The sequence below is a fragment of the Mustela erminea genome, chromosome 7 (genome assembly GCF_009829155.1).
Source record: "Mustela erminea isolate mMusErm1 chromosome 7, mMusErm1.Pri, whole genome shotgun sequence".
Classification (NCBI taxonomy): domain Eukaryota; kingdom Metazoa; phylum Chordata; class Mammalia; order Carnivora; family Mustelidae; genus Mustela; species Mustela erminea.
In genome coordinates this window covers 100,636,569-100,663,130 of record NC_045620.1, presented here as the reverse complement: position 1 = coordinate 100,663,130, position 26,562 = coordinate 100,636,569, and the positions used below count along the sequence as shown (strand labels likewise).

The window sequence follows — 26,562 nt, the reverse complement described above, 5'->3', positions numbered from 1 at the left end:
ATAAGAAACAAATATGTCTTTGCTTACTTGGAATATGAGAAAGTGATCAATGATAAAAAATTATTTAGCAGGTGCACAACAGTTATATTTCTATGTGAGAATATTATGTGGAAAAATATATATTGCCTTTGGAGATTTTTCATAATACATTGCTAAGTGAAAAAAAAGCATGTGTTAAAGCAGTAAATGTGGTACCTTTTTCCACTTGGAAATAGTTATCTTTGGATAGTAGAGGATCCTTTTCTTTGTAGATTCCAATTTTCTTCACTTAGCATATATTACTTTTATAATTAGAAAAATAAATGTTACTTTCAAAATGTAATAGTACTGAGAAGAAGGACGAATTGAGACTAGAGAAAGAGAGAAAGTCATCAAAAGGAACATGCAACTAAAATGCAACTTTTGGAGAAAAGGGAAACGATGGCAAAGTACATGCAGCCTTAAAACTTCGCAGGTGGGTTTCCTGGGGAGGCAGTTGACAGGTGCAGGTAGGAATCTTGATGAAACCAGATACACATGTTTTGCTATGATTTTAGATACCTGGCATGAAGTTATCACCTGGAATGGAGCTAAGGGAAGCTTATTGAGAAATGTGGATATGAGATGACATGATTTCTCTCTTAGCTATACTGGAATGTAAAGATCTGTAATACTTCCTCTCAAATGTCTCAAATTACTGTGTCTCTTAAGTTCAACATTTTCAACATCTTCCCAAGAGGTTATTCACCCAAAGCACAAAGGTTTGCTTCCCCAGTTTGCTTTTTCTCACCTCTAAACCTTTGCTTATCTTTCATTTATACCACCTTCCTTGCTTCTCTTCGCCAGTTCATGCACGTGATGACCCCCAAACCATAAGCTTTCTGGGGGCAAGAATCCTGTCTATGCTTTTCATCATTATATACCCAACATCCAGCATAGGGATTGGTACATTGTAGGAACTTAAGAAATATTTGTCCAGTGTACACATGAATAGCCTTTTAACAAATTCCTATGAGAAAGACAGCAACATCTAGCACAGTGGATGCCTTCCTTTATTATCAGATACTTGATGATATCCTGATTTTAATTCTGCCATTTTGAGTACATATGGTAAGCTCTGGTTGTCCTGTGAAATCTTCAAGCATTTCTGATACTTTTTAAGTACACAGAAAATAGAATAATTTATAGTACATAGTCAGCACTCCTCAATAAATGCTGACCTATGGATTTTCTTAATTTTGTCTGAATATACCTTTTTCTCAGTGACTTCAGGCTTTTCTTCAGTAATCCATTTCTGAATGACATCTGCTGAAGGTGTTCGTTTTAGCTTGTCGGTGAGATAATTCAAAAGAGAGTTAACAGAATTTACTGTTAGGACGTGCATTGTGTTCTCAATTAGATAGTCATTGAGACGGATAAAGCTTGAAAAGAAAAAAATAATACAACTTCAGTTTTCTATATTCACTACCATGAAGTGACACTAAACAAAACAACTGTCTTGTGCTTTACAATAATCTAAACCAAATATTCAAAATTTAAAATCTAATTTCTCTTTGAATTGCCATTTATGTAATAATAGCAGAGACTTGCTGTCCAAAAGAGTTATTCTTGGACATTTTTCATTTTAAAACACAAATGTATTCAAATATATAGCATCAATTTAGTTGAGTGTTCTAACTATCCAAAAGGATATTTAGTGAGCAATATAGCTGGTATGGAAAACACATCCAGCTCATCTAGCCAAAAGGGCCATAAGACTTTTTAAAGTTGCTTTAAAGAAGAAATCAGAAAATATACAACATCTGTAACTCACATTCTAATGGTAAAGGTGTGAAATCTTTGCTACTGAATAAACATTGTTTAATAGCAACTGCTAACCCAGAGGTGCAGATTTTATGTTTCCTTAAATTGGGCATTTAGAATAAATGTTCATATTCTACTCAACTGAAGGCCAAGAGGCCTCTGTGACCTATACTCTGATGGTGGCCTCAGTGATTGCTCCATTGACCTCTGTTGTGAAACAGACATTATTATCATGTTATTTCAAATGTAAACCAGTGCTCAGTTAAGATATATTAACTATACAGCCATCAAAGTCCGACTAAGTTAGTGGGCACTGAGTAACAGTAACAGTATTCTATAGTGCCACATAAAACTTTTCAGATAACATTTGGTGTTTTTGTTTGCAAGTTATTTGTAATGATGAGCCTGTAGAATGGTGTGAAATCCAAACTCTGGAACAACGTCAAGATCCAGCTGAGGCTCTGGAGGGAAAACTTTCCACCCTGGTCTCCCAGGTGCAAAATTCACCTTAGGGAGAGGGTGGGATTTTGTGTGGCAATGCAGCGATCTGTGGTTCTTTAGTGACCAAACCGATGTAGTGGGCCCTCCAGGTGCACTGGAGGAGGCCACAACTCTTCAGGGATCTGACTTCTCCACGAAGCCTGCTCCATGCTCCAAACTAAGCTTCGGAGACCAAAGAGGAGCACTTGGCCTTGGGCACGGCTTCTACTCTCCACCAGCCTGACTCCCAGGAGCTGCTCTGCTGGGTGGCAGTTGGATGGGTGAGCTTCTGGGCCTGCATTCAGGTTACCAGAGCCCCCAAATCTCTCATCACGATTTGTGAATCCTTTGGTGAAGGCTTTAATTTTTAATGAAACTTGAGAAGGGTGGATGCTCTAATTTTTCTTGAGAAGGAGAATAATCATTTACCATGTTAGCCTCAGGCAGTGATGTCTTTTGCTGGCCTGCTCTGTGTATGTCATTTTGTCTGAGTCTGCGTAAGCAGGCAACTCAATGAGACCTCTACTGTCTTGCGCTTTACAATAATCTAAGAACAACAGAAGATACAACGTCAAGAATTCTTGGGTAAAAATTTTATTTCTTTAACTATGCATTAAAAGATAAGTAAAATTCTTCTTATGGCTGAACAATATTCCATTGTCTATACCTATACCACACCTTCTTCATTTGTTTATCGATTGATGACACTTGGGCTGCCGCCATAATCTGGCTCTTGTAAATAACGCTGCAATACACATAGGGGTGCCTCTGTCCCTTTGAATTAGTGTTTTCACATTCTTTGGGTAAATACCCGGCAGTGCAATTACTGGATCTTAGGATATTTCTATTTTTAATTTTTTGAGGAACCTCCAGACTGTTTGCCACAGTTTCTGCCCCAGTTTGCATTCCCACCAACAGTGTCCGAGGGATCCTTTTTCTCCACGTCCTCGCCTACACTTGGTGTTCTTGTGTTTTTTAAACTATTCTGACAGGTATGAGGTGATAATCTCATTATGGTTTTGATTTGCATTTCCCTGATGATGCTTAGCGAAATAAATCAGGGAAGGACAAATATGATTTCACTCATATGTGGAATTTAAGATACAAAACAAATGAACAAAGGGGAAAAAAGACCAAAAAACATTCTTAACTATAGAGAACAAACAGATGGTTATGTGGAGAAATGAGTGGATGAATGGGGAAAATATGTGAGGGGGATTAAAAGTACACTTATCACAATGAGCACTGAATAATGCATAGAATTATTGAATCACTACATTGTATGTCTGGAAACTAATATAACACTGTATGTTAACTACATTGGCATTAAAAGGGGAAAAAAGATAAATTAAAAAACAAATGTTTAGTTAATGAGATATTTCAAACTCTAGAAAACACCTCAGTTCTCCAAAAGAATTACACATCAAAGGATTTCAACTCAACAAAGGACTGCAGACAGTTCATTAACATTCCCCTTACTCAGATTTGATCTGTACACCATGCTACCTCTTTCCCAGGAACACCTCCACGCTCCTTTTCCCCCCTGAATTTTAGTTATTCTTTTACAGTTCATGTCACCTGGGGCCAACTTGAAATCCACCCAGTTGCTTAATTTTAACAAACCTACTGTCTGTATTGGTAGATTGGACATACCTTTAAACAAGAGGCCCTGATTCCTTTATAAAATGCTTATGAAATGAAGGTTCTGTAACCAGTTTAAAATATTATATATAAGAATTGGTAATGCAAGGAAAATTCCGCATTCACCGTGTTTTCCCCTTCTACAATATGTACTGAATTTGTAATGTATCAAGTAGACATTTGGAAGAACTAAAAAAGATAGGATCATTATTTAAACTTAAGAAAAGTAGAAAAAGGTCATTTTTCAGAAAGCCATAACTTCTGATCTATCAAAGTGGTTTCCCCTTCATACCATCACCGGGTTTATGCAGACAGTCATCAGGAATAAATCCCGCAGCATGAAGAGCATTTTGACAAGCCTTCCTGACCACATTTTTTGCCTCATTTCGAAATTCTTCTAGGTGCTCTATCACCTAGACATTGATGAATATGTATAATTAGCAATAGCAAAGCAGCAACAATAGGAAAAAATCTTGAAGCTATAGGCAAAATTCCTTACCTCTTCTAACCGTATGATCTGTGCAACTTTAAATTCTTGCAGGGTGTAGGTGTGACATTTTTCAATATGACAAAGTCCCATAAAACTTAAATGATAGCATAACTCATTTATCTTAAGAAGAGCTGGTCGCAAATACTGCATGAAAATAAAAATTTGTCATTGTTTAGTTAAAGAAAGCCCTGTCTTTTGGAAGAATAAAAATACTTGGAAAGCAAGAATGGTTATGAAGGAAAATAAATAGCTCTATGTGTTAACTGTAGCTACAACTCCAAAGTACATACATTAAACAGGAACCCTTCTGAACTTTTTCTAAACACATTCTTTGCTTTTTTCTTTGATTTAAATTCAAGTAGCCAACAAATAGTATATCATTGGTTTCAGATGTAGAGTTCAATAATTCCTCAATTGTATACAATACCCAGGGCTCATCACATCATATGCCCTTTTTAATGCCCATCACGCAGTTACCCCAACCCCTCTTTCCTCCAGAAACACTTAGTTCATTTCCTATAGTTAAGAGTCTCCCATGGTTTGTCTCCCTCTCTGATTACGTCTTAATTTTCCCTTCCTTCCCCTATGATCCCCTGTGCTATTTCTTACAATCCACATGTGAGTGAACCATATAATTGTCTTTCTCTAATCAGTAAGTATTCATCTTTCTGATGGCTGTGTAATATTCCATTGTATATGTATGTATACATATATGCATATACACACTTACATATATGTATATATACATACAGATACATACACATATATACACTTACACACACTTCTTTATCCATAAAAGCATTCTTTGAATTATCAGATTTAATTTGTTTGAATTCTTACTTTTCCTTTTGAACATGTATCTTTTAGCTATGAAATTGAGGGCAAGTAAAGGAGGGCTGAGGAATCTCTTAAATTTCACTATGTTTGATGAATGGCTACTACAAGATTCATTGTGTTATTTTAAGGACTTTACAAAGTCCAGTCAACCTGGTAATGGAGGGGCCCATCTACTGACCTACAAGGCTATGACATAGGACAAAGAGCACTTTGAATTTAAAATTTTTTTAAGTTAAATTTTTTAACTTTAAATCTTCAGGAGTGACAAGTTGCTGAAAAAGAAAATTCAGTCACCATTAAGAACCTATTTATGGGGCACCTGAGTGGTTTAGTATGTTAAGCACCCAGCTCTTGATTTCCACTCAGGTCATAATCTCTGGGTCCTGGGACTAGGCTCTGAGTAAGGCTCCACACTCACTGGGGTGTCTGCTTGAAATTTTCCCCCTCTGCCCCTCCCCCCACTCCCTCTTTCTCTCTCTCAAATAAATAAATAAATTTTAAAATAAAGAAAAAACCAACCTATTTATCTGTGTGCTGGAATAATGAGTGGAAGTGTTTGTAAAATTATGTTACATAATATTAACTTAATCTTTCTCTATGCTACCATAATGGGTCAGAGTTCTAGGCTGTTGGCTTCTAAGACACATTTTTTTTAAAGTCTTTTTTATTTTTTATTTGACAGAGAGAAACACAGTGAGAGAGGGACACACGCAGGGGGAGTGGGAGAGGGAGAAGCAGACTTCCTGCTGAGCGGGGAGCCCGATGTGGGGCTTGATCCCAGAACCCTGGGATCATGACCTGAGCCAAAGGCAGATGCTTAACAACTGAGCCACCCAGGTGCCCCAAAAGACACATGTTCTAACAATGTTCCCTGATCATTCACCCTCATTTGTAATCTAATCAAATGAATAGCAGTCACATTGAAAGAGTTAACTATTTTTATGTGATTCTGATTTATGTTATGTACACCACGTTATTAGACTCTTTTTTGTCTTTCCCAAACAGGACAAACAACAGTTACTCAGACCAACATGAAACAGTGCTTTATTTATTCGAAGTGCAAATAAAAGGAAGTTGTAATTAGTAGGTCCTACATGAAGAGCTTCATGAAAAAACATCTAGGAGGCCAGATAGCCCCTTAAGGTTTAGCTCATAGAAGAATTTGAATGATAAAAAAAGAAGCAAAAGTTTAGGGACTAAGTCTAAGAACTGAAAAAAGATACTACATAAATTAACATGAGTATAGGAGTAGGCAGGAGAATGCAATCAAAACTGGACAGGGAAGGCAAGGAAGTCCAGGGTACTCTGGAGAAAGTCCTTGAACCAAAATAAAAGTTCTATTCAGTACAGGGACAAAGCGTAAGAATCCAGGTGGAGAGCAAAATTGATATTGATGGTCTGTCAAAATGTGAGAGGACTTTGAAAATGGAAATTTTCTGGAAGAAAAAATGTGTAATCTAAGAAATTACTTTGGTTCCACTTAAATATCATCTGGCTCTCTGCATCCAGGACAGTTGTGAGAACAATTGTGAATACGAGAGAGACTGTAGGTGTTTTGTTCCCCCCCACCCCACCCCCATCGTTTTTTCTATCAGTAAATTTCAGATAGAATCTCGGGCTCATTCTCAGGCTGCTAAATCAACAGACCTGTTGCAGGTGATAAGGATTACACATTATGTTAAGTTGTTAGCAAGAGTGTAAGAAGAAGAACTTGTCACTTTGATGGTGGGTTTCAGAATGTAGACTGAGAAGCTATCATTTTTGTCTGTCCTGGACAGACCTACAGACCTACCTCCAATTCTTTTGGGGGAAGGAATCCCTCTTTCTTTTGGGAAACACGTTACCATGTGACTTTGTTTTCCTTTCCCCTCAGAGGAATGAGGAATAGGCACAAACCCAGGCCTGACTTACCAGTATGCCTGGCTGTGCAAGGATTAGTTCAGGATTGAACACGTGACCAAGCTGAGCCTATCATGTTCTCTCCAGCACCTCCAGCAAGAGATACTCTTCTCACTCAAAGAGCCAGCTATGACTAGAGCGGCAGATGGTGCTCATGTATGAGCCCAAGTGAGAAAGAAACAGAGAAATACAGAACTGAAAGATGAAGAGAAAGAGGAAAAAATAAAGATGAAAAGATATTATTTGAACTTCTGAATTCAACCAAGCATAAAGGGATGCTCACTCTTTGAACTTCCTCATTATATGAGCTTTTGTTTGTTGTTGTTGCTGCTGAAGCTCACTGAAACGGAGTTTCTGCCAGTTGCATTGAAATGAGTGTTAATATTTTCAGAGGTAGAAAATCATTATTAATCTGGGGGTTGGTTACGTATTCTATATATGTACTATATATTTATATATGTATATATATGAGATGAAAAATCCAAAACAAAATTAAGAAAACAATTCCACTTACAATAGTAACAAAAACATAAAATATTTATGAATAAATTTAACAAATGAAGTGTAAAACATATTCTGAAAATTATAAAACATTGTTGAAAGAATTGAAAACCTGAATAAATGGGAAGGCATTTTATGTTCATAGACAAGAAGTTAATATTGTTAAGATAGCAATACTCTCTAAATCATTCTGTAGATTTAAAGTAATCCTTACCAACATCCCAACCTGCTTCTTTGCAGAAATTGACACGATTATCTTAAAATTCATGTGGAAATTCAATAAGCCCAGAAGACGTACACTCCCAATTTCAAAACTTAAAATGCAGATCATCAAAATTAAGAACTCTTGTGCTTCAAATGATACCATCAAGAAAGTGAAAAGACAACCCACAAAATGGGATAAAATGTTTGCAAGTCATATAACTGATAAGGGACTTAGATCCAGACTATATAAATAACTCTTAGAATTCAACAGTAAAGTAAAAATAACCCAATTAAGAAATGGGTAAAGTATCTGAATATACAGTTCTCCAGATAAGATATATAAACGGTCAGTAGGCACATGAAAAGAGGTTCACCATCATTAGCCATTACAGAAAGAGAAGTCAAAGCCACAGTGAGATACCACTTCATAAGCAGCAGGAATGACTATAATGAGAAAGATGTAATGGTGAAAACAGAGACAAACCAAAGCACTCATTTGCTGCTGGTGGGAATTTAAAATTGTGCAGTAGCTTTGAAAAATTGCTTTGCAGGTCCTCAAAAGGTTAAACATACAGTTACTGGTGACTCAGTAATTGTACTTTTAGGCATATACCCAGGAGAAATGAAAATATACACTCAGACAAAAACTTGTACACAAATGTTCATAGCAGTATTAGCCAAAAAGTGGAAGCAATCCAAATAACCATCAATAATAGATGGGTGGATACATAAAATATGTATGTCCCTACAATGGCATATTATTTGTCATAAAAAGAAGTGCTATGCCATAACATAGATGAACATTGAACACATTATCCTAAGTGAAAAAAGCCAGCCACAAAGAACCACATATTGTACTGTTCCATTTATATGAGATGTACAGAATAAGCCAATAAAGACAAAAAGTAGATTAGTGGCTGCCTAGAGCTGGGGAGGGGATTGGGAGGAGTTAGGGAGAAATGTAGAGTGATCACTACTGAATAACAGGCTTTCTTTTTGGAGTGATGGAAGTGTTCTAAAATTGTGGTAATGGTTAATCAACTCTATGACTATAATAAAACCACTGAATGGTATACTTTAAATGGGAGAATCATACAATACAATAATTATATTTCAATAAAGTTGTTAAAAGGAAACATAGGCACAGATGTCATTAAGTGTTGTTACTAAAAAAAAAAATCATGAAAAGAAATATTTAAAGGATCCACATTATTTCCCTTACACCTAGTCTAGGCCAATCAGCCCTCCTAATTAATAGTAAATATAAGAGTAATAGTAAGTGTGTAGGTAATTATAGCATCTAATAGATATTTAAACCAACACAATGGTTCTGTTATTTAGGTCAATCTAAGTTTAAATGGATGAGAAATTTCTAGTCTGCTAGGGTTACATTTAAGAGAAGAAATTATCAAGGTCAAAGCACTGTTGGTATAAATGGTGGACAGAGAGAGGGACAACCTCAGCACCTAAGAGAACAAGCCTTAAGGATCAATAGAGGTAATCTCAGAGACAAATACAAGACAAATACAAAATACTATTTTATATACCTAGTAACAAACTTACGGCATGTATAGTACCCAAGACATGATGAAAGATAAAAGGTAGTGAAAAGGTAGCAAAATAGATTCAAATGATTGATGGATCCTTAAGGAAATTAGAGGTCTAGAAGTTGAACTTGATACCAAGGAGGACTAGAATATTTTCTACAACCCAGAATCCTTGATGAGATGGATGATTGAGATAGTATCTCTCATATATTTGTTTTGCACTAATATCTACGTTAGTCTTATTCCTTTAATGTTCTTTTATTATGTGACTGACATCTTGATAATGATCTTTCGGAGTAACATATGAAAGTGGAAGAAATGAGCAGTAAGAAGCAAACTTGAGGCTTCTGATTCCAGAGGGTTGTGACTCAGTGTCAGAGAAATAGACAGCGAAGGATCATGACAGTAATGGTGATTCCAATTCACTCCCAGGGGCCAAGTAGAAAACTTGCAATGCAAGTTCAAAGTCAGTGGGTGGGTAGAGATTTAAAATACAGTCACATACAGTTTAACAGTTCTTTTTCCATGATTACGCCATCCTGCAAGTAAATATTAAAACTGTCCCTTCTGTCTGAGTCCATGGTAGAGGAAAGCATAGGATTCATTGGGAGGTACTGGCCCATGAAAACAACCCCCAGATTATTTTGGACCATAGAGTCCAGAGTCACTCAAAAATGAAAGGAGGTAATAAGGGTTATCAGCCCATTCTTTTCCTAATCAACAGCAAAGGGGGCCACAAATCCAAACCCCTGAGGCTGTTTCTAACTGAAGGGGACTTGTGCAATGCTCTTATGCTTTGGCATTCTGCAATACTAGTTAAAATGTGAAAACTAGGTTAGACTGCCATGACAAGACAGAATGAAAGACAGAATGACAAGACAGAAAGAAAATTGTGAATTCTCTTAAAAAGATGAAAGGACAGTCTATGCCAATACCTGAAATAGATTCACACTTCGTTTTTCCATAATTCTTTTAAAGTATGATTAATAGGGGCACCTGGGTGGCTCAGTTGGTTAAGTGGCTGCCTTCGGCTCAGGTCATGATCCCGGAGTCCTGGGATCAAGCCACACATCTGTCTCCCTGCTCAGTGGAGAACCTCCATCTTCCTCTTCCTCTGCCTACTGCTCTGTGCTAGCTCTCTGTCAAATAAATAAAATCTTTTTAAAAAAAAAGGTATGATTAATAAATACGTACATTATTAACGATGAACAGATTTTTTTGTAGAGATTTTCGACACCCACTGATTTTCTTGGAACGGACATTCTTCTTCCACACGTTAAAAGCCTTCCATTTCCGGAAAAGCGCAAATATGGGAATCTTAGTGAGTTCTCTGTGATATAGATACTCCTGTTCCCATCGATCAATGTCGATATATTCAATGTCCTCATTATAAATATGTGTTACTGCTTTTTTGCTAATGGTATAGTAGTCAAGTTTATTGATGTTCTCATAACTTACAACTCTATGAATAAAAATAGAGAAAAGTGAATAAAAGTATTCAATACAAAATTAAGCAATTGCATTACTTTTGTGTTCTAAAGAGATAAAACATTTCTGAAAAATCAAATATTATTTAAAACTTTTAAAAAATTCAAACAAACTATTTTTAGATTGAATATTCAGGAAAAGAAGGGGGAAAATGCTTTTAAAAAAAATAGTTGAGAAGGGCCATCTGTACCCCAATGTTTATAGCAGCAATGGCCACGGTCGCCAAACTATGGAAAGAACCAAGATGCCCTTCAACGGACGAATGGATAAGAAAGATGTGGTCCATATACACTATGGAGTATTATGCCTCCATCAGAAAGGATGAATACCCAACTTTTGTAGCAACATGGATGGGACTGGAAGAGATTATGTTGAGTGAAATAAGTCAAGCAGAGAGAGTCAATTATCATATGGTTTCACTTATTTGTGGAGCATAACAAATAGCATGGAGGACATGAGGAGTTAGGAGAAGGGAGTGGAGGGAAATTGGAAGGGGAGGTGAACCATGAGAGACTATGGACTCTGAAAAACAATCTGAGGGGTTTGAAGTGGCAGGGGGGTGGGAGGTTAGGGTACCAGGTGGTGGGTATTATAGAGGGCACGGATTGCATGGAGCATTGGGGTGGTAAAAAAATAATGAATACTGTTTTTCTGAAAAAAAAAAAAATAGTTAGACTTATTTTAGACCTTAAAGATTTTATAACTTTGGCAAGATCCTTTACAATCTCCATTACATAATTTTTACAGAAACAAGTCAATTACAGATTTTTAAAATGTAATAGCCCTATATGAAGGCTATCTGAAAATAAATTATTATTATTAGCTCTTTAGAAACTATTCAATAATAATGGTATAGGGGTTTTACATTACCCAGTATTGAGAGAACTATGAGAAAGAACAAAGCAAGAAAAGATGAATTAGATAAGATTAGAATCAAGACCCAGATTTAGGAAAAAAGTGCCCAATTTGTCACAGAATAATTATCGTCAAGACATTGTTTATTTCAAGATACTCCTCTTTCAACTGTCATTAAGGGCATTCCTCAACCTCCTGTGTAACAGAAACAGATCAAATAAGGAAGAAAAGCAAGAGAAATAAAGACAGGAGTAAAGACAGGAGAAGGAAATGAAGTAATAAGAATAGAAAGGGCTGATTCTTTAAAATTTTTTAAAACAAGTATTGCCTACAGGCACAAAGTTTTTTTTGTAATTTTAGCTGTAACATTAAAATACTGGGTGCAACTTAAATATTAGTAATACAAATGTGAAACATATTGTGATATAGCAAGTTACTAAAATATATTTTTAAATTAAGGAAAATAAAATTCATAAAGATTCTCTGATACTTTAGGAAAAGCTAATAGACTTCAAAACAAAACCCCAAATTGTTTTTATGTTAAAACTATGCAAAAATTATATGCACTGGGGTGCCTGGGTGACTCAGTACTTAAGCATCTGCCTTCCGCTCAGTTCATGATCCCAGAGTTTTGGTTGCGATGGAGCCCTGCATAGGGCTCCCTGTTCAGCGGGGAGCCTACATATCCCTCTCCCACTCTCCCTACATGTGTTCCCCCTCTCACTGCCTCTCTCTCTGTCAAATAAATAAATAAAATCTTTTAAAAAAATTATATGTACTAACATATTTTTGATGTACTCCAGCGAAAATCAACTGTTTCCCTTGTCTATGTTCTCTCCTGATCCTTAGCTCTGCATTTTGAACCTAGAGTTCATGGCCCTTTAGTATAGCCTTTGGGTCACCTGGGAAATCCCTGAAATTGTTGTATGTATACAAATTTATATACATATGCATGATAACTTTTTCAGAAATTGGGACAAGATTCTCATATATTTTGGGTCTGTCAATCAAAAAATTAAAAACCATTGGAATAAATCGCTTTTAGTTTTTAACATCTATTTTTGTTTAATAATACTGAATAAGAAAAAATATTTTTATAATTAGAGCATACAGGACCAGAATGGAAAAAAAGCAAAAACCAAAACCCCAAGCCAAGGCCTATTCATGTGAGCACAGGAGGGCGTGGGGTGTTATTTAAGTGCTGTTAGAGAAAAACATCAACTTGCTCAGCTTTTATTAATCTAATTCCACTGACTCTTTGTGTTCCAATTAACATACCACATCAGAACTGTCTGGGAAAATGCCAGGTATTACATGTTGTAGGTGAGGTAAACAAAAATAATTTTTTTCCTTTTTTCTTTGCCTGTAGCTAAAGATAGAATTAGGACATTCTTAGGGTAATTCTCTAAAAAATGTGAAATTTTAACTTGTCTCCAAAACTATAGTCAACTTCAGATGTTTCATTAATATCAGTTATCAAACCAACCTAAAGACAAATCATGTCTAGAAATTTTGCTTTGCATTGGTCTATCTGCTAATAAAGACCCTTCCAGAAGGTGGCAGGTGTTGTCCATGATGTTGAATTCTAACTTACTGGTGATCGGTTCCACTTAGAAATCTTTTTTATTTACAGTTTACTATCTAAGATCCTTACTCTTGAGTGCCTATGCCTCTTCCTCTACTACATATTTCTACTCTGCATAGAACAAAAGAACACACGCTAGTCTTTTTCAAATACTGAATCACCAGCATCAGAATCATCTGGGGTACTTATTAAGAATCTAGATTTCTGGGTCCAACACAGAATCAGAACCTTTTAAGTATGAGACTCGAGATTCTAGTTAAACAAGCACCCCAGATGATTCTGATACACAGGAACATTTGTGAACAACCAAACTTTATTTGAAAACAATCAACAAAAACAAGGTGGTCACAAGGTGAGCTCTCTCTTCACTTGAATTGAGAATCATCACATTTGATGGCCAAAATTAACAAGACAGGAAACGTGTGTTGGAGAGGATGTGGAGAAAGGGGAACCCTCTTACACTGTTGGTGGGAATGCAAGTTGGTGCAGCCACTTTGGAAAACAGTGTGGAGATTCCTTAAGAAATTAAAAATAGAGCTTCCCTATGACCCTGCAGTTGCACTACTGGGTATTTAACCCAGAGATACAGATGTAGTGAAAAGAAGGCCATCTGTACCCCAATGTTTATAGCAGCAATGGCCACAGTCAGCAAACTGGAAAGAACCAAGATACCCTTCAATGGACGAATGGATAAGGAAGATGTGGTCCATATACACTATGGAGTATTATGCCTCCATCAGAAAGGATGAATACCCAACTTTTGTAACAACAGGGACAGGAGAGATTATGCTGAGTGAAATAAGTCAAGCAGAGAGAGTCAAGTATCATATGGTTTCACTTATTTGTGGAGCATAAGAAATAACATGGAGGACATGGGGAGATGGAGAGGAGAAGGGAGTTGAGGGAAATTGGAAGGGGAGATGAACCATGAGAGACTATGGACTCTGAAAAACAATCTGAGGGTTTTGAAGGGGCGGGGGGTGGGAAGTTGGGCCAGCCTAGTGGTGGGTACTGTGGAGGGTACATATTGCATAGAGCACTGGGTGTGGTGCAGAAACTAAATTCTAGTACACTGAAAAGTAATTAAAAAGTAAAAGTAATTAAAAAATTAAAAAAAGAAAAAAAAAAAAAGAAAATCATCACATTTGTGTGCTCCCACCCCAGCCTGGGAGTATATCTCATGGTTTCCTCCAGAGACATAGGTCTCACCCCACTTTTTTCTAACCCTCCTGGCTTTTGGCTACTTTTTCACCTGCATCGAAAAATGTGCAGAACTTCTCTTTAACTTATAGAAAGCGTCCCTCTATAGAATGCTTTTTCTTGATCCTGCTGCCCATTTAACTTAAAATCGTATGTATTCCTCTTTGTCTTAAACTTCCTTTACAATGGTGTGTATTGAAGGGCCATATCCCTCCCATCCATTCCTTCCCAAAGTTTCCAAAAACCGATCTTGTTTTTCATAACTCTAATAAAATTCTTCTCTCACAGATGGGCAGGGACTTCCTTCAAGCCCAGTTCTGCTGGCAGATATAAGGGGCAAGCAGGGTCAAGGAAAGCTTTGCAAAAATTAAGAGGGCCTATGCACAGTTCTCTGTAATCCTCTTCTTAGACTTTCCAGTTTGTTACTGAGGGGGTTACTCTGCAAATACACTGCTTGGGCCTCTGCTCTCCCCCCCACCCACACACACTTGGCCTCCGACCACACATCCATTCTGGAAGCTTATCCACCGCACTTCACCTATATAGACAACTGCCTACTCAGCATTGCTTGGCATCCAGGATTCAGCCTTCAACTTCAGCTGCTTCTTGGATAGTTGCTTAGGATTTTTCTTTCATCAAAGACTTTCTTTCAGGAAATAGTACAAAAATTTACTTAAAGATTTAAAAAGAGAACTTCAGGGGCACCTGGGTGGCTCAGTGGGTTAAAGCCTCCGCCTTTGGTTCAGGTCATGATCTCAGGGTCCTGGGTTCGAGCCCCGCATAAAGCTCTCTGTTCTGCGGGGAACCCACTTCCCTCTCTCACTCTGCCTGCCTCTCTGCCTACTTGTGATCTCTCTCTCTCAAATCAAATATTTTTTAAAAATAAAAATAAAAAAATAAAAAGAGAACTTCATTTGTTCAAGTGCTGTGCTAAAAAACTCCTACTTTGCTGATAAACCAGATGGCTTTATGATCCAATCAGCTAAGCAGATCCTTAGTTAATGAATCAGGATGAGATGACTGCCTTGAATAAGACTGTATTTTACTAGGAAAAAAAAATCAGGGGTGTATTCTTGCTGTTCAATGTAGAATCAGGTCAACTTATTTTACTGTAGAACCTGTATCTGTCCATCTAAAATGAAACTTGGACTCCAAGGCTTCTATTAACTTCAAAAGCAGCTATGTCTTATTTGAAAGAATCATATGGAATAAGGGAATTACATGATCCTGTGGTAGTTCATAAAATGTCCTTAGTTCTCATTTCAGTTTTAACTCAAACTGTACCTACTAGGGTTCTAAAAAATGTTAGTTTCTTCTCCTAGAATTCCTTGATTTTCCAAAACAATAAGATCTCGATGGGAGTTGTTATTTAAAATGGGAGTTCTATCTGTGACTGAAAATGTTCCGGTTCATCTTTAAACCAGTCTACCAAGACAAAGGTGCAGAAACATGGTTTGTCTCCTGCTCAAGAACTTTAAAGAACCTCCTTATATCATCAAATCCAAATTATTCTGCCAGGTGTTTTGGCATTCTCTTCTTGCTTTATATTAGTTCCTTCTTTGTCTCACAAATTGCCCTTTTTCATCGGGCTAATTTATCACATCCCCCTTAGGCCATGTTTGAATGCATACATGTCTTTCTTTTTTCTTCCTATCTCTTTCAAGTTTCTGATTTCTATAAGCAAAAAAGTAATTACCTACTTTAAGGTAGTGAGATGTATTGAATAAGTTCATATGGGCCTAAGCAAATCTAAATTCTCTTATTATTTTCATAATTACATAGTTTTATTGTTATAATTTCAGCATATTTATTGGGTAAAGATAAGCAAGCAACTGCCTGAAAAGAAATTAGCCAATTTCCTATGTTCTATAATTATAAACCTCAATTTATTTGCTGATGTTCAATATCATGAATCAGTAGGGGTTTAGATCTAACCTAAACTAGAGAAGAGAAATGGTTTACTTGGCTTCTGATTTGATTAACCAGAAATGATGAAATATCTGATAAGGAAATCCTTTTTGCCTAGAAAATTAAACAAAAGCATATCTAAGAAGAAACTTCCAAATTTCTGTAAAAAGAGAGTGCTCTAGGGCCAGTGGTTCTCAGTATGGGGTCCCTGGAACAGCAGAATCACATCTCTGGGAACTGCAATTTCCCAGGCTACCTTCCCCACCTACAGAATCAGAAACTCCAGTGGTTTATCACTCTGTTTTAACAAGTCCTGTAGGGCTTGCTTGAGAACCCCAAGTCCATGGTGTGCAATACTGAGTTGAATACTGGAATAATCTGGAGTTTTAAAGAAATACTGTTGCTCAAGCTCCACCACAAATCAATTAAATAATGTCTTGGAGCGGGGCCAGGGTGATTCTCATTAGTAACCAAGGCTGAAAACCACTATTCTAGGTTCTACAAATTTTCACATGAAATCAAATTATTACCTATTAAATTGTCATAGCTCCAGAATAGTGCCAGGACATGTATATGTGTGTGTTTGAAAGAAGGGTAAGGAGACAATATGAAGCTGAGCATTTTCGATGAGCCCAAGTGAAAATATGAGGGGCTTTTAATGTTTCCACATGCTGACTGAAATTTGACTCATCAGATTTATTTATTTATTTATTGGCACACAGAGAGAGAGAGAGAGAGAGCGTGCGCAGGAAGTTGCAGAAGGAGAGGGAGAAGCAGGCTCCCCATTGAGTAGGGAACATGACTAAGGGCTCAATCCCAGGACCTCAGGATTACGACCCAAGCTGAAGGCAAACACCTCACCTACTGAGCCACCCAGGCACCCTGTGACTCATCAAATTTAAATTTCTTCATGGACTAGCCCAAGAAAACTGTTGTTGTGTTAGGCAACCTGGCAAGGTTCCTGATAACGTGGCTTCAAAATGATCTGTTATTACATAGCACATATATAACTCACAATAAAGTTTTTTGTAATTATGACTTTGCACAGAAACCACAGTGCTGCCATTGGAGAAAGTACCAAGCTGGCATCTGTGTTTTCTGTTCTAGGCCACTAAACAGGTAATCTTCCTGAAAGGACAGGATAATTTTAGTTTGAAATTTTTAAAGCTTCCTTAAAAAAATACTTTCAACCTAATAGGCTTAGGAACCATCTGAGAACCAACTTGATCATTTAGAAAGTAATATGGCTTGAGCCAATGTAGCTGATTATATGGTCCTTCTATAATTATGTTTCACAGAGTCCTAATCACTGCATATGTCCCTCAAGAAGTAGTGTGGTGGCTCCACAGAACAGAAATGCATAATTAGCATTATTTAACTAAACCCCAGCACTACTGACATTTTGGGTCAGGTAACTCTTTGCTGTGTGAGGCCGTCCTGTGCACTGTGAGCTGGTTAGCAGCCTCCCTTGCCTCTTCCCACCTGCTACCAGTAGCACCATCATCTCCAGTTACGACAAACAAAAATTTCTGCAAACATCACCAAATGTCTCCTGGGGGTGGGGTGGGGGGACAAAATCTCCTAGGTTGAGAACCAGTGATTTAATTTAATGTTTCTTAATTTCATATGATAACAGAATAATTTTTTTAAACCATCTATGTATTATTACCACTTATATAGAATGTTCCTGGAAATACATATTGGGAAACACTCTGGTAGAAGAAATATTGTGTACTCTTTCTTGGCTTTCTATGGACCCTAAAAATGCTGGGATTTGGGGAGGGCTCTGCCATACATTCTGACGTGTCCTCTAAATTCTAATGGCTTTAAAATCAACATTGCAAAAAGAGGACAGAATCATAGAGTTGAAAAATGGGAGTAGAAGACATTATTTTGAATTCCTATTTACAAATCATAAAACAATATCTATAAATATATAAATACTATGGTATTTACCATAGTCCTTCATACATTTGTACCTCAATTTCCTTACCTTTCAACTACAGAGAATACCCTTCTAATGAGATTCTTTTGAGGAAGAAATAACACTGATGTACAGAAAGCACAGTACAGCCTAGCATAGCATGTGTGACTCAAACAGCAGGGGCAGTTGTCATTATGAAGATGAGTACATTGGACATAGTGTGTGAGAGGCTGGGTTCTAAAGTCTGACTACATGGGTTTGAATCCTAGTACCACAATTTACTAGCTGTCTCAACTTGGTCAAGTTACTTTAACTCTGCCTCAGTTTCATCAATTGTAAAATGAATACATTAATATTACCTACCTTTAGAGTTGGCATGAGGATTAAATGAATTAATACATATGAGGAATTGGGAAAGTTTGGGATCTGCTAAGAGTTGGTATTTGTAGTATCGTGGTACAGTATCCACCCATCAATTGCAAAAGTCTGGTTACCACTATGGCCTTATAGAAGCACCCACAGTTCCTTATCAGTGTGATCAAGATTCTATTTCAATTACCAAAATAAAAAAATAGCAAAATATGGACATATATAAATAAAATAACAGGAAGATGAGAGGTTTTACAGATATGGAAAAGAAGCCCACATCTACTAGGGAGGAAATCGTCAGACACCAACAGTGGCTCCTCTTTCATGAGTACAAAAAAGAAATACTTAAATTTTGCCCCACCAGTGGGTCTTCTTAGCTTCAACTAAATGCTCAGGTTAATAAAATTTCCATGGGCTCTATTTGGCAAGGCTCTACTTAGAAGGGCATAGGGTAGGAACTACTTCTCACCATTAGGGCAGCCTCAGAACTCTCTTTTTCCACGGGGCTACTTGCAGGAATCTAGCAGCCACCCAGGAGCTACCCTCTCCCTAGATGACCACTCAGATGCAAGGACACGAGCTCCACACTGGGTGGGTATGGAAGCCACCCTGGCTTCAAAGCTTCATTACCAACGGGAGCCAGTATCTCTTACAGTAACTCTATAAACATAGATTTCAGGATTCCTGCAAGAGACATGCCTAGTAAAAGAGTTATTTGAGAGAAAGACAGAGAGAGAGAGAGAGAGAGCAAACACGGGAGAGGCAGAGGAAGAGAGAATCTCAAACAGACTCCCACCAAGCACAGAGCCAAATGCAGGACTCAGTATCAGGACCCCAAGATCATGACCTGAGCTGAAACCAAGAGTCAGATGCTTAACTGACGGAGCCATCCAGGCACCTTGAATTTATTTACTTTTCTAAGATGTATTTATTTTTAGAGAGAGAGTGCACACAAGAGCAGGGGGCAGGGCAAAGGAAGAAGGACAGAGAGGATCTCAAGCCAACTCCCCACTGACTGGGAGGCTCTGTCTCAAACCATAACCTGAGCTGAAACCAAGTCGGACACACAGCCAACTGAACCACCTAGGTGCCCCTAGAATTCATTTAGTCTCCCCCAATGTGTATATAATTTATAAATCAGGGGTCATTTTTATCAGAAGCAGTGTTGCTTAAAAATAACAAACATTCTACTCTGATTGGGATACCAGTGAAACAGAGCTTTATAGTTAACTAAGCTCAGATTCTCATGCAGAGGAAATTGCTCTACAGTCCCCTAGAGCAACACTTCTAAAGCTACATGTCCTAACATACCCATACAAAGGTAACATTCTATAAGACACACTGGTGAAGACATTAATTATAAGTTTTTATATTAGAATAAGAAAAATAACATACAAGGTATTCAGGGAAATATTCAATACTGAATTTGATAAAACTTCCAAATAAAGCATAGCTGATAAGCAACCACACCTGGGACTAAACTTTTTTGAAGTAGCCCCCTGAATTTCTAATCTAGACATGATGAGTGGTTTGTTCAAATTCTTGACATGCACCACTACTGAGAAACTTTGTTTACAGAAACAGTAGACAACAAATGGCAGATGATTTATTGCTTTGTCTCTTATGGTTGGAAACTCCCTTTTATATTAACTAGAATTTGGATAATTCGTTCTCTTGAAATTGAGAACCAAATGTACCACCATTCTTTAATTCTAATAGCCTTCCCTTTTCCCTTTTGATAGTGCATTGTTGAAACTTCTTGTGAAATGCAAGTTGACTTAAAATTCAAACATTCCATATCAAGTATTTCAGAAACAACGGTGAAGCAATCTCTGAAACACAGATTATTCTATTTGACTGATTTTTTCTTTAGGCTTAAATCCCTAAATTGTACACTAGATCATACACTACAAATCACTAGAGGAGCATTTTAAGTATTGTTTTTCCAAAGCTGAATTCCAAGATGTTTTGAATTCTTAATCTTTGTCAGTACATGTTGACACATTTTCAAGCAGATCCCTAATTTTTTATTACGTTCATTCAGGTGCTCAAATGTCAATGAAGTAATCCAGTTATGAAACCAAGAGCTATACACTAAACTGCACAGTTAAATGTTTGCAAAATACTTTCGAATTCGTGACAAAAGTTTTCCTTTGGATCATCAATGCATTTAAATCTGAAACAACAAAAAATGGTATTGTGCTCATATTTTTTGTTATGTCTTGGACTTTATTGTAGTCACAATTTTGATATTTAATTTGAAATTCACAACTGCAAGGAAACTTTCACCTATGGGCATTCCTTTGCAAATAAAATAATTTATTACTTGAATGTAAGATTGTCAGAATAAACTCTAGATGTAATGTATATATTTTTTTAAAGATTTTATTTATTCATTTGACACAGAGAGATCACAAGTAGGCAGAGAGGCAGGCAGAGAGAGAGAGAGGAGGAAGCAGGCTCCCCGCGGAGCAGAGAACCCGATGCGGGACTCGATCCCAGGACCCTGAGATCATGACCTGAGCCGAAGGTAGCGGCTTAACCCACTGAGCCACCCAGGCACCCTGTAATGTATATTTTTAAGAAGCATTTCCATAATGTCTCATTTGCCTTAACTATTTCATTGCCAGCAGCGTCCCCCCGCCAACAACAAAGTTCTTCCAAACATTTCACTTCTGTGATTCTACATAGTATTGTTATCTAGCAGTTACTACTTACTATAGGTTCATCAATATTCAATAAAACTCCTTTTCTGCAATAAAATGTCCTAGAGTGTGTTAATTAATTTCTGTTATCTGATATGTTGATCTGGCAGTCGTATTTTTTTTAAGTCAGGTTTATTGGGGTACAATTTAGAGAGTAAAATTCACTCTTTTTTTTCTTTTCTTTTCTTTTTTTCTTTTTCTTTCCTTCCTTAATGTCCATCACCCAGTTACCCCAGCTACTAGTAGTATTTTTGATAGGTTTCCTTTGCTATTCTGGTAACAAATAGAACCAAGAAAATGTCCATATAGGCTATTAAAATTGCAATTATGCAATAGTGAGTTTTTCTGACATTAGATATTAATTGTGTGTTCTTTCATTCCTAGCTTAAGTCTATTGATGAGATGTTAATCTAAAAACAAAATTTGGTTTCATATTTTGTTCTTCAATATGCCTCAAAAAGTTCAAATCCTTTTCTGGGTACAGTGAATATCTTTTGGTAAGGTGTTGATACAACTTCCTTGGAACTACTGATTCATTTGATAACATTTCCATACAAAGAGGTGTTTAGGCAAAGGATAGAAACACTACTGTGATTCACAAATCCAAGTTTGAGATCATTCTAATTATGTTGCCTAGTTTACAATCTTTTTCCTTTTAACCACTGTGTTTATCTTATAGTTCCCATAATTTTCTAGCTTTAGCAATAAATTCTCAGAGAAAGAAATAACTAAATGTAAATATGTCTATGAATTAGAATAATTAATATTATAAAATGTCCATACTACTCAAAGCATTGTACAGATTCAGTACAATCCCTATTAAAATTCCAAAGGCATTTCTCACAGAGTTGGAACAAACAGTCCTAAAATTTGTAAGAAACCACAACAGAATCCAGATAGCCCCAGCAATTTGAGACAAAGCAAAACTGGAGATATGCTCCCTGATTTCAAACAATATTACAAAAGCTAAACTAATCAAACCAGTATAGTATTGGCATAAAAGCAGACACACAGATCAAGAGGACAGAATAAGGAGTCCAGAGATAAACCCTGTATATATGGTCAATTATTTTATTACAAAGGAGCCAAGAATATACAGTGCAGAAAGAACAGTGTGTTCAGTAAATGGTGCTGGGAAAACTGGACAGCCACATGCAAAAGAATGAAACTGGATCACCATCTAACATCATACACAAAACTGAATCAACATGGATTAAAGACTTGAACACCAAACCTGAAACCAGAAAACTCCTAGAAGAAAACATAAGTGGTAAACTCCTTGAGACTGGTCTTGGTGATGATTTTTTGGATTTAACACCAAAAGCACAGGCAACAAAAGCTAAAATAAACAAGTGGGACTACATCAAATTGAAGACCTTCTGCGCAGTGAAGGAAATCATCAAAATGAAAAGGCAATCTACTGAAAGGGAGGAGATATTTGCAAATCAAATATCTGATAAAGGATTAATATCCAAAATAGATAAGGAACTCATACAACTCAATAACAAAAAGTCAAAGGATCCAATTAGAAAATGGACAGAGGATCTGTATAGCTACTTTTCCAAAGAAGACAACAGGCACATGAAAATATGGTGAACATCACTAATCATCTGGGAAACGCAAACCAAACCACAATGAGGTATCATAAGACACCTGTCAGATTGGCTCTTATCAAAAAAGACAAGAAATAATAGGTGTTGGCAAGGATGTGGAGAAAAGGGAACCCTCCTGCACTGCTGGTAGGAATGTAAACTGGTATGAGTACTAAGGAAAACAACATGAAGTTTCCTCAAAAAACTAAAAATAGAGCTACCATATGATCCAGGAAATTCACTACTAGATATCTATCTGAAGAAAACAAAAACACTAATTCAAAAAGATATATGTGCCCTTATGTTAACTGCAGCATTACTTACAATAGCCAAGATATGAAAGCAATCCCGAGTGTCCATTAAAGAAGATAAAGAAGATGTGGTGTGTGTGTGTGTGACTTTTCTCCACTTTTCATCACTTCCACCTGGTTCATCTCTCACCTGGATAGCCATCAAATTGGTCTACCTGTTTCAGCCCTTGCTTCTCAAAACTCTAATCTCTACACAGCAATTAGAGCAGTCCTTTTCAAAAATGTAACTCAGATCATAACATTTCTCTGCTTGAAGTCTGGCTATGGCTCTCCACTTTTCTCAGAGTAACAGCTAATGTTCATACTATGGCTGGAAAGCCCCTTCATGATCTGTACCCCAGTTCTCATTCACTCTACTATGGTCACATGAGCCTTCTCTTTTCTTCCTGTCTATGCCAGGTACGCTCCTGCCTTAGGATATTTGTATTCACTTTCCTGCTGTCTGGAATGCTCATTTCTCCCACCAGCACAGCATTCACTCCTTCTCCTTCCATTCCTTACTCAAATGGCAACTTGTCAATGAGGCCCACTCTGATATCTCAGTTAATTCACAACTTCTTCCCTAGAACTCCCAATCTCCTTCACCCTACTCTCTTTTTTTCTCTAATACTTATCACCATCTAGCGTTCTCTGTAATTTACTCAGATACTGTGTTTATTATTGTCTCCTTCCACTAAAATGTAAGCTTCATGAGGGCAGCGATTTTGATCTGGATGGTTCAATAACGTATCTCTAGTACCTAAAACAGTTAATGCTACAGAGTGGGTAATCGGTGCATTTTTGCCGAATGACTGGATTCTTACAATTGTCTCTGTTCTTTCTTCAAATTATCTCACTCTAATTAAGCTCTTTGAGATTTATAGTAAATCTACCATTTAGAAATTTTACTAAAATGTTATTCTTCTCTCCTTTTTTCCAGAAGGAGAGAGGTCCTCGGTGTTACCTAAGTCAAAACTACAGTGCTGCATAAGGGAGAATAAGAGAATTCTTAAGAATTCTTTATCTTCCCGGGGCACCTGGGTGGCTCAGTGGGTTAAAGCCTCTGCCTTCGGCTCAGGTCATGATCCCAGGGTCCTGGGATCCAGCCCCGCATCGGGCTCTCTGCTCATCAGGGAGCCTGCTTCCCCCTCTGTCTCTGCCTGCCTCTCCGCCTACTTGTGATCTCTGCCTGTCAAATAAATAAATAAAATCTTTAAAAAAAAAAAAAAGAATTCTTTATCTTCCCATGTAGCAGAGAATGGGAATTTGGTGGTAAAGCTAAACTACTGTCACCTTCCCAGGAAAGACTATCTTGACAGCTGTTGTCAATCCAACTAAACAACAATGGAGGAAAGCCAGTATTATCTTTAAAGTAATTCATCGGGGCACCTGGGTGGCTCAGTCAGTTAAATGTCTGCTTTGGGCTCAAGTCATGATGCCAGGTCCTGGGATCCAGCCCTGTGTCCCTCCCTGCTCAGTGGGGAGCCTGCTTCTCCCTCTCATCCCCCTTATACTCTCTCTTACTATCTCTCTCTCAAATAAATAAAATCTTCTTAAAGACTCATATTTGTATGATTCTTCTAATTATTTCAACTACAAATGTATTTAATAATAATAGAGTATATGTGAGTGTGTGTTACTAATCTGTATAAATACCTTAAGTTATCAAGCTCCTTCCATTTCTAAAAAAATCTTTATCTCTACTAAGGAAAGTTGAAACAACATATAAAGCAAATCATGTACCTACTTTTTGTATCCTGCCATCTTCTTTTCTCAGTAATCACAAAATATCAAAATTATCTTTGGAATACTGGTTAACAGTAGATGACACTATATAATATAAACATAGAAGAAGCACAACAGTGCACTACTCTGTAAAATAATGTCTACAAGGAAAGGAAAGCTAAATGGAAAAAATAAGTAACAGTATTGTGATCAAAATTCATTTGTCATTTGATGATAACCAAATTTATATTTGACATTTATCATTAATGCACAGCCAATTTGGGCTACATTTGAAATCTTAATTGAAACTGTTACTGTTTAATACATTGTTTTATAAAAGAGAACTCACCTGAGATTATATGTATCATAATCAATGGAAGACGTTGGCACTGCAGGGATCATGTAAAGAAATCCAAGATGTTCATTTTCACGTATTATTTTAATGATTTGCAAGGGATTACAAATGTTGGCTTTAATGACTTCTTCCCGGTCATGGAAAACGTACTTAGGGTACGCTGAGGAACTAGTCCCATAGAGACCTCTTCTTCCAATACCGGCATGGGACTGTTTAGCAGAGGGAATGAACATCTCAGTAGAGGGCCGCTGGGTCTAAACAAAGCCAATTTTTTAAAATATGAATTTTTGCAAAAAACAAAGTATAAAAAAAAGATAAAGTATTAACCTCAAGCACTAGTTGCCATACTGTTTGACATGTTTGGGTTCAATGGCAAACATTTTTGAACAGAAAAATTCAAATTATGATAAGGCAGGGTTATATTCCTTCCCAGTACTCCTTATCCAGGTGTTCATCCCCTTTCTCAACCCCTCAGCATCGCTCCCATTGCCACCTTCTCTCCTTTAATTCTGTGTTTATTACACCAAAACGCTACCAGCTCTCTGGGGTTCTCGGGAGCCCAGCACTCGACCTGCTCAGTAGCTTTGCATCCATCTTGACTATGGCCTCTCCCCTCAACCTCCTCACCTAGTTCTGAGGACCTTTATGCTTTTCAGTGAGTGAAATCTTAAACAGCCATTATCATGGCTCATAATAAAATCCTTTTTAGTGAATGTAAGGGGTGGTTACATTGAGTATTGGGGATCATTATATAATAATAGCCTTGCGACACCTGGGTGGCTCAGTTGGTTGGACAACTGCCTTCGGCTCACGTCATGATCCCAGAGTCCTGGGATCGAGTTCCGCATCGGGCTCCCAACTCCACAGGGAGTCTGCTTCTCTCTCTGACCTTCTCCTCGCTCATGTTCTCTCTCACTGTCTCTCTCTCAAATAAATAAATAAAACCTTTAAAAAAAAAACCAGCCTTGCAGAAGCCTACATGCTACAAACTCATGGTTGTCTGCTCTGTAGACCAGTGCTTCTCACATTAAAATGTCCGTGTGAATTCCCTAGGTGTCCTGTTAAAATGCAGATTCTGTCATCAGTCTGGGGTGGAGCCTGAGATCCCTCATTTCTAACCTGCTCCCAGTTGCTGCAGATGCTGTGGACCACCACTGGAGCACCAAAGCTAAGTCCCCACCATGG

At 37.3% G+C, this 26,562-nt stretch overlaps 1 protein-coding gene across 3 annotated transcripts in view; it reads right to left on the bottom strand.

Annotated features, from left to right (window-relative positions):
• DNAH6 (dynein axonemal heavy chain 6) overlaps window positions 1-26,562 on the bottom strand; it is a 228,579-nt gene that overhangs the window by 188,749 nt on the left and 13,268 nt on the right. For all 3 annotated transcript variants that reach the window (XM_032352623.1, XM_032352621.1, XM_032352622.1), the window contains exons 4-9: window positions 25,372-25,631; window positions 10,576-10,843; window positions 4,403-4,537; window positions 4,196-4,316; window positions 2,692-2,809; window positions 1,232-1,400 (exon numbers count right to left, since the gene is read on the bottom strand). In XM_032352623.1, coding sequence (XP_032208514.1) covers window positions 1,232-1,400; window positions 2,692-2,809; window positions 4,196-4,316; window positions 4,403-4,537; window positions 10,576-10,843; window positions 25,372-25,631 — 1,071 coding nt within the window. The remainder of the gene's footprint in view (window positions 1-1,231; window positions 1,401-2,691; window positions 2,810-4,195; window positions 4,317-4,402; window positions 4,538-10,575; window positions 10,844-25,371; window positions 25,632-26,562) is intronic.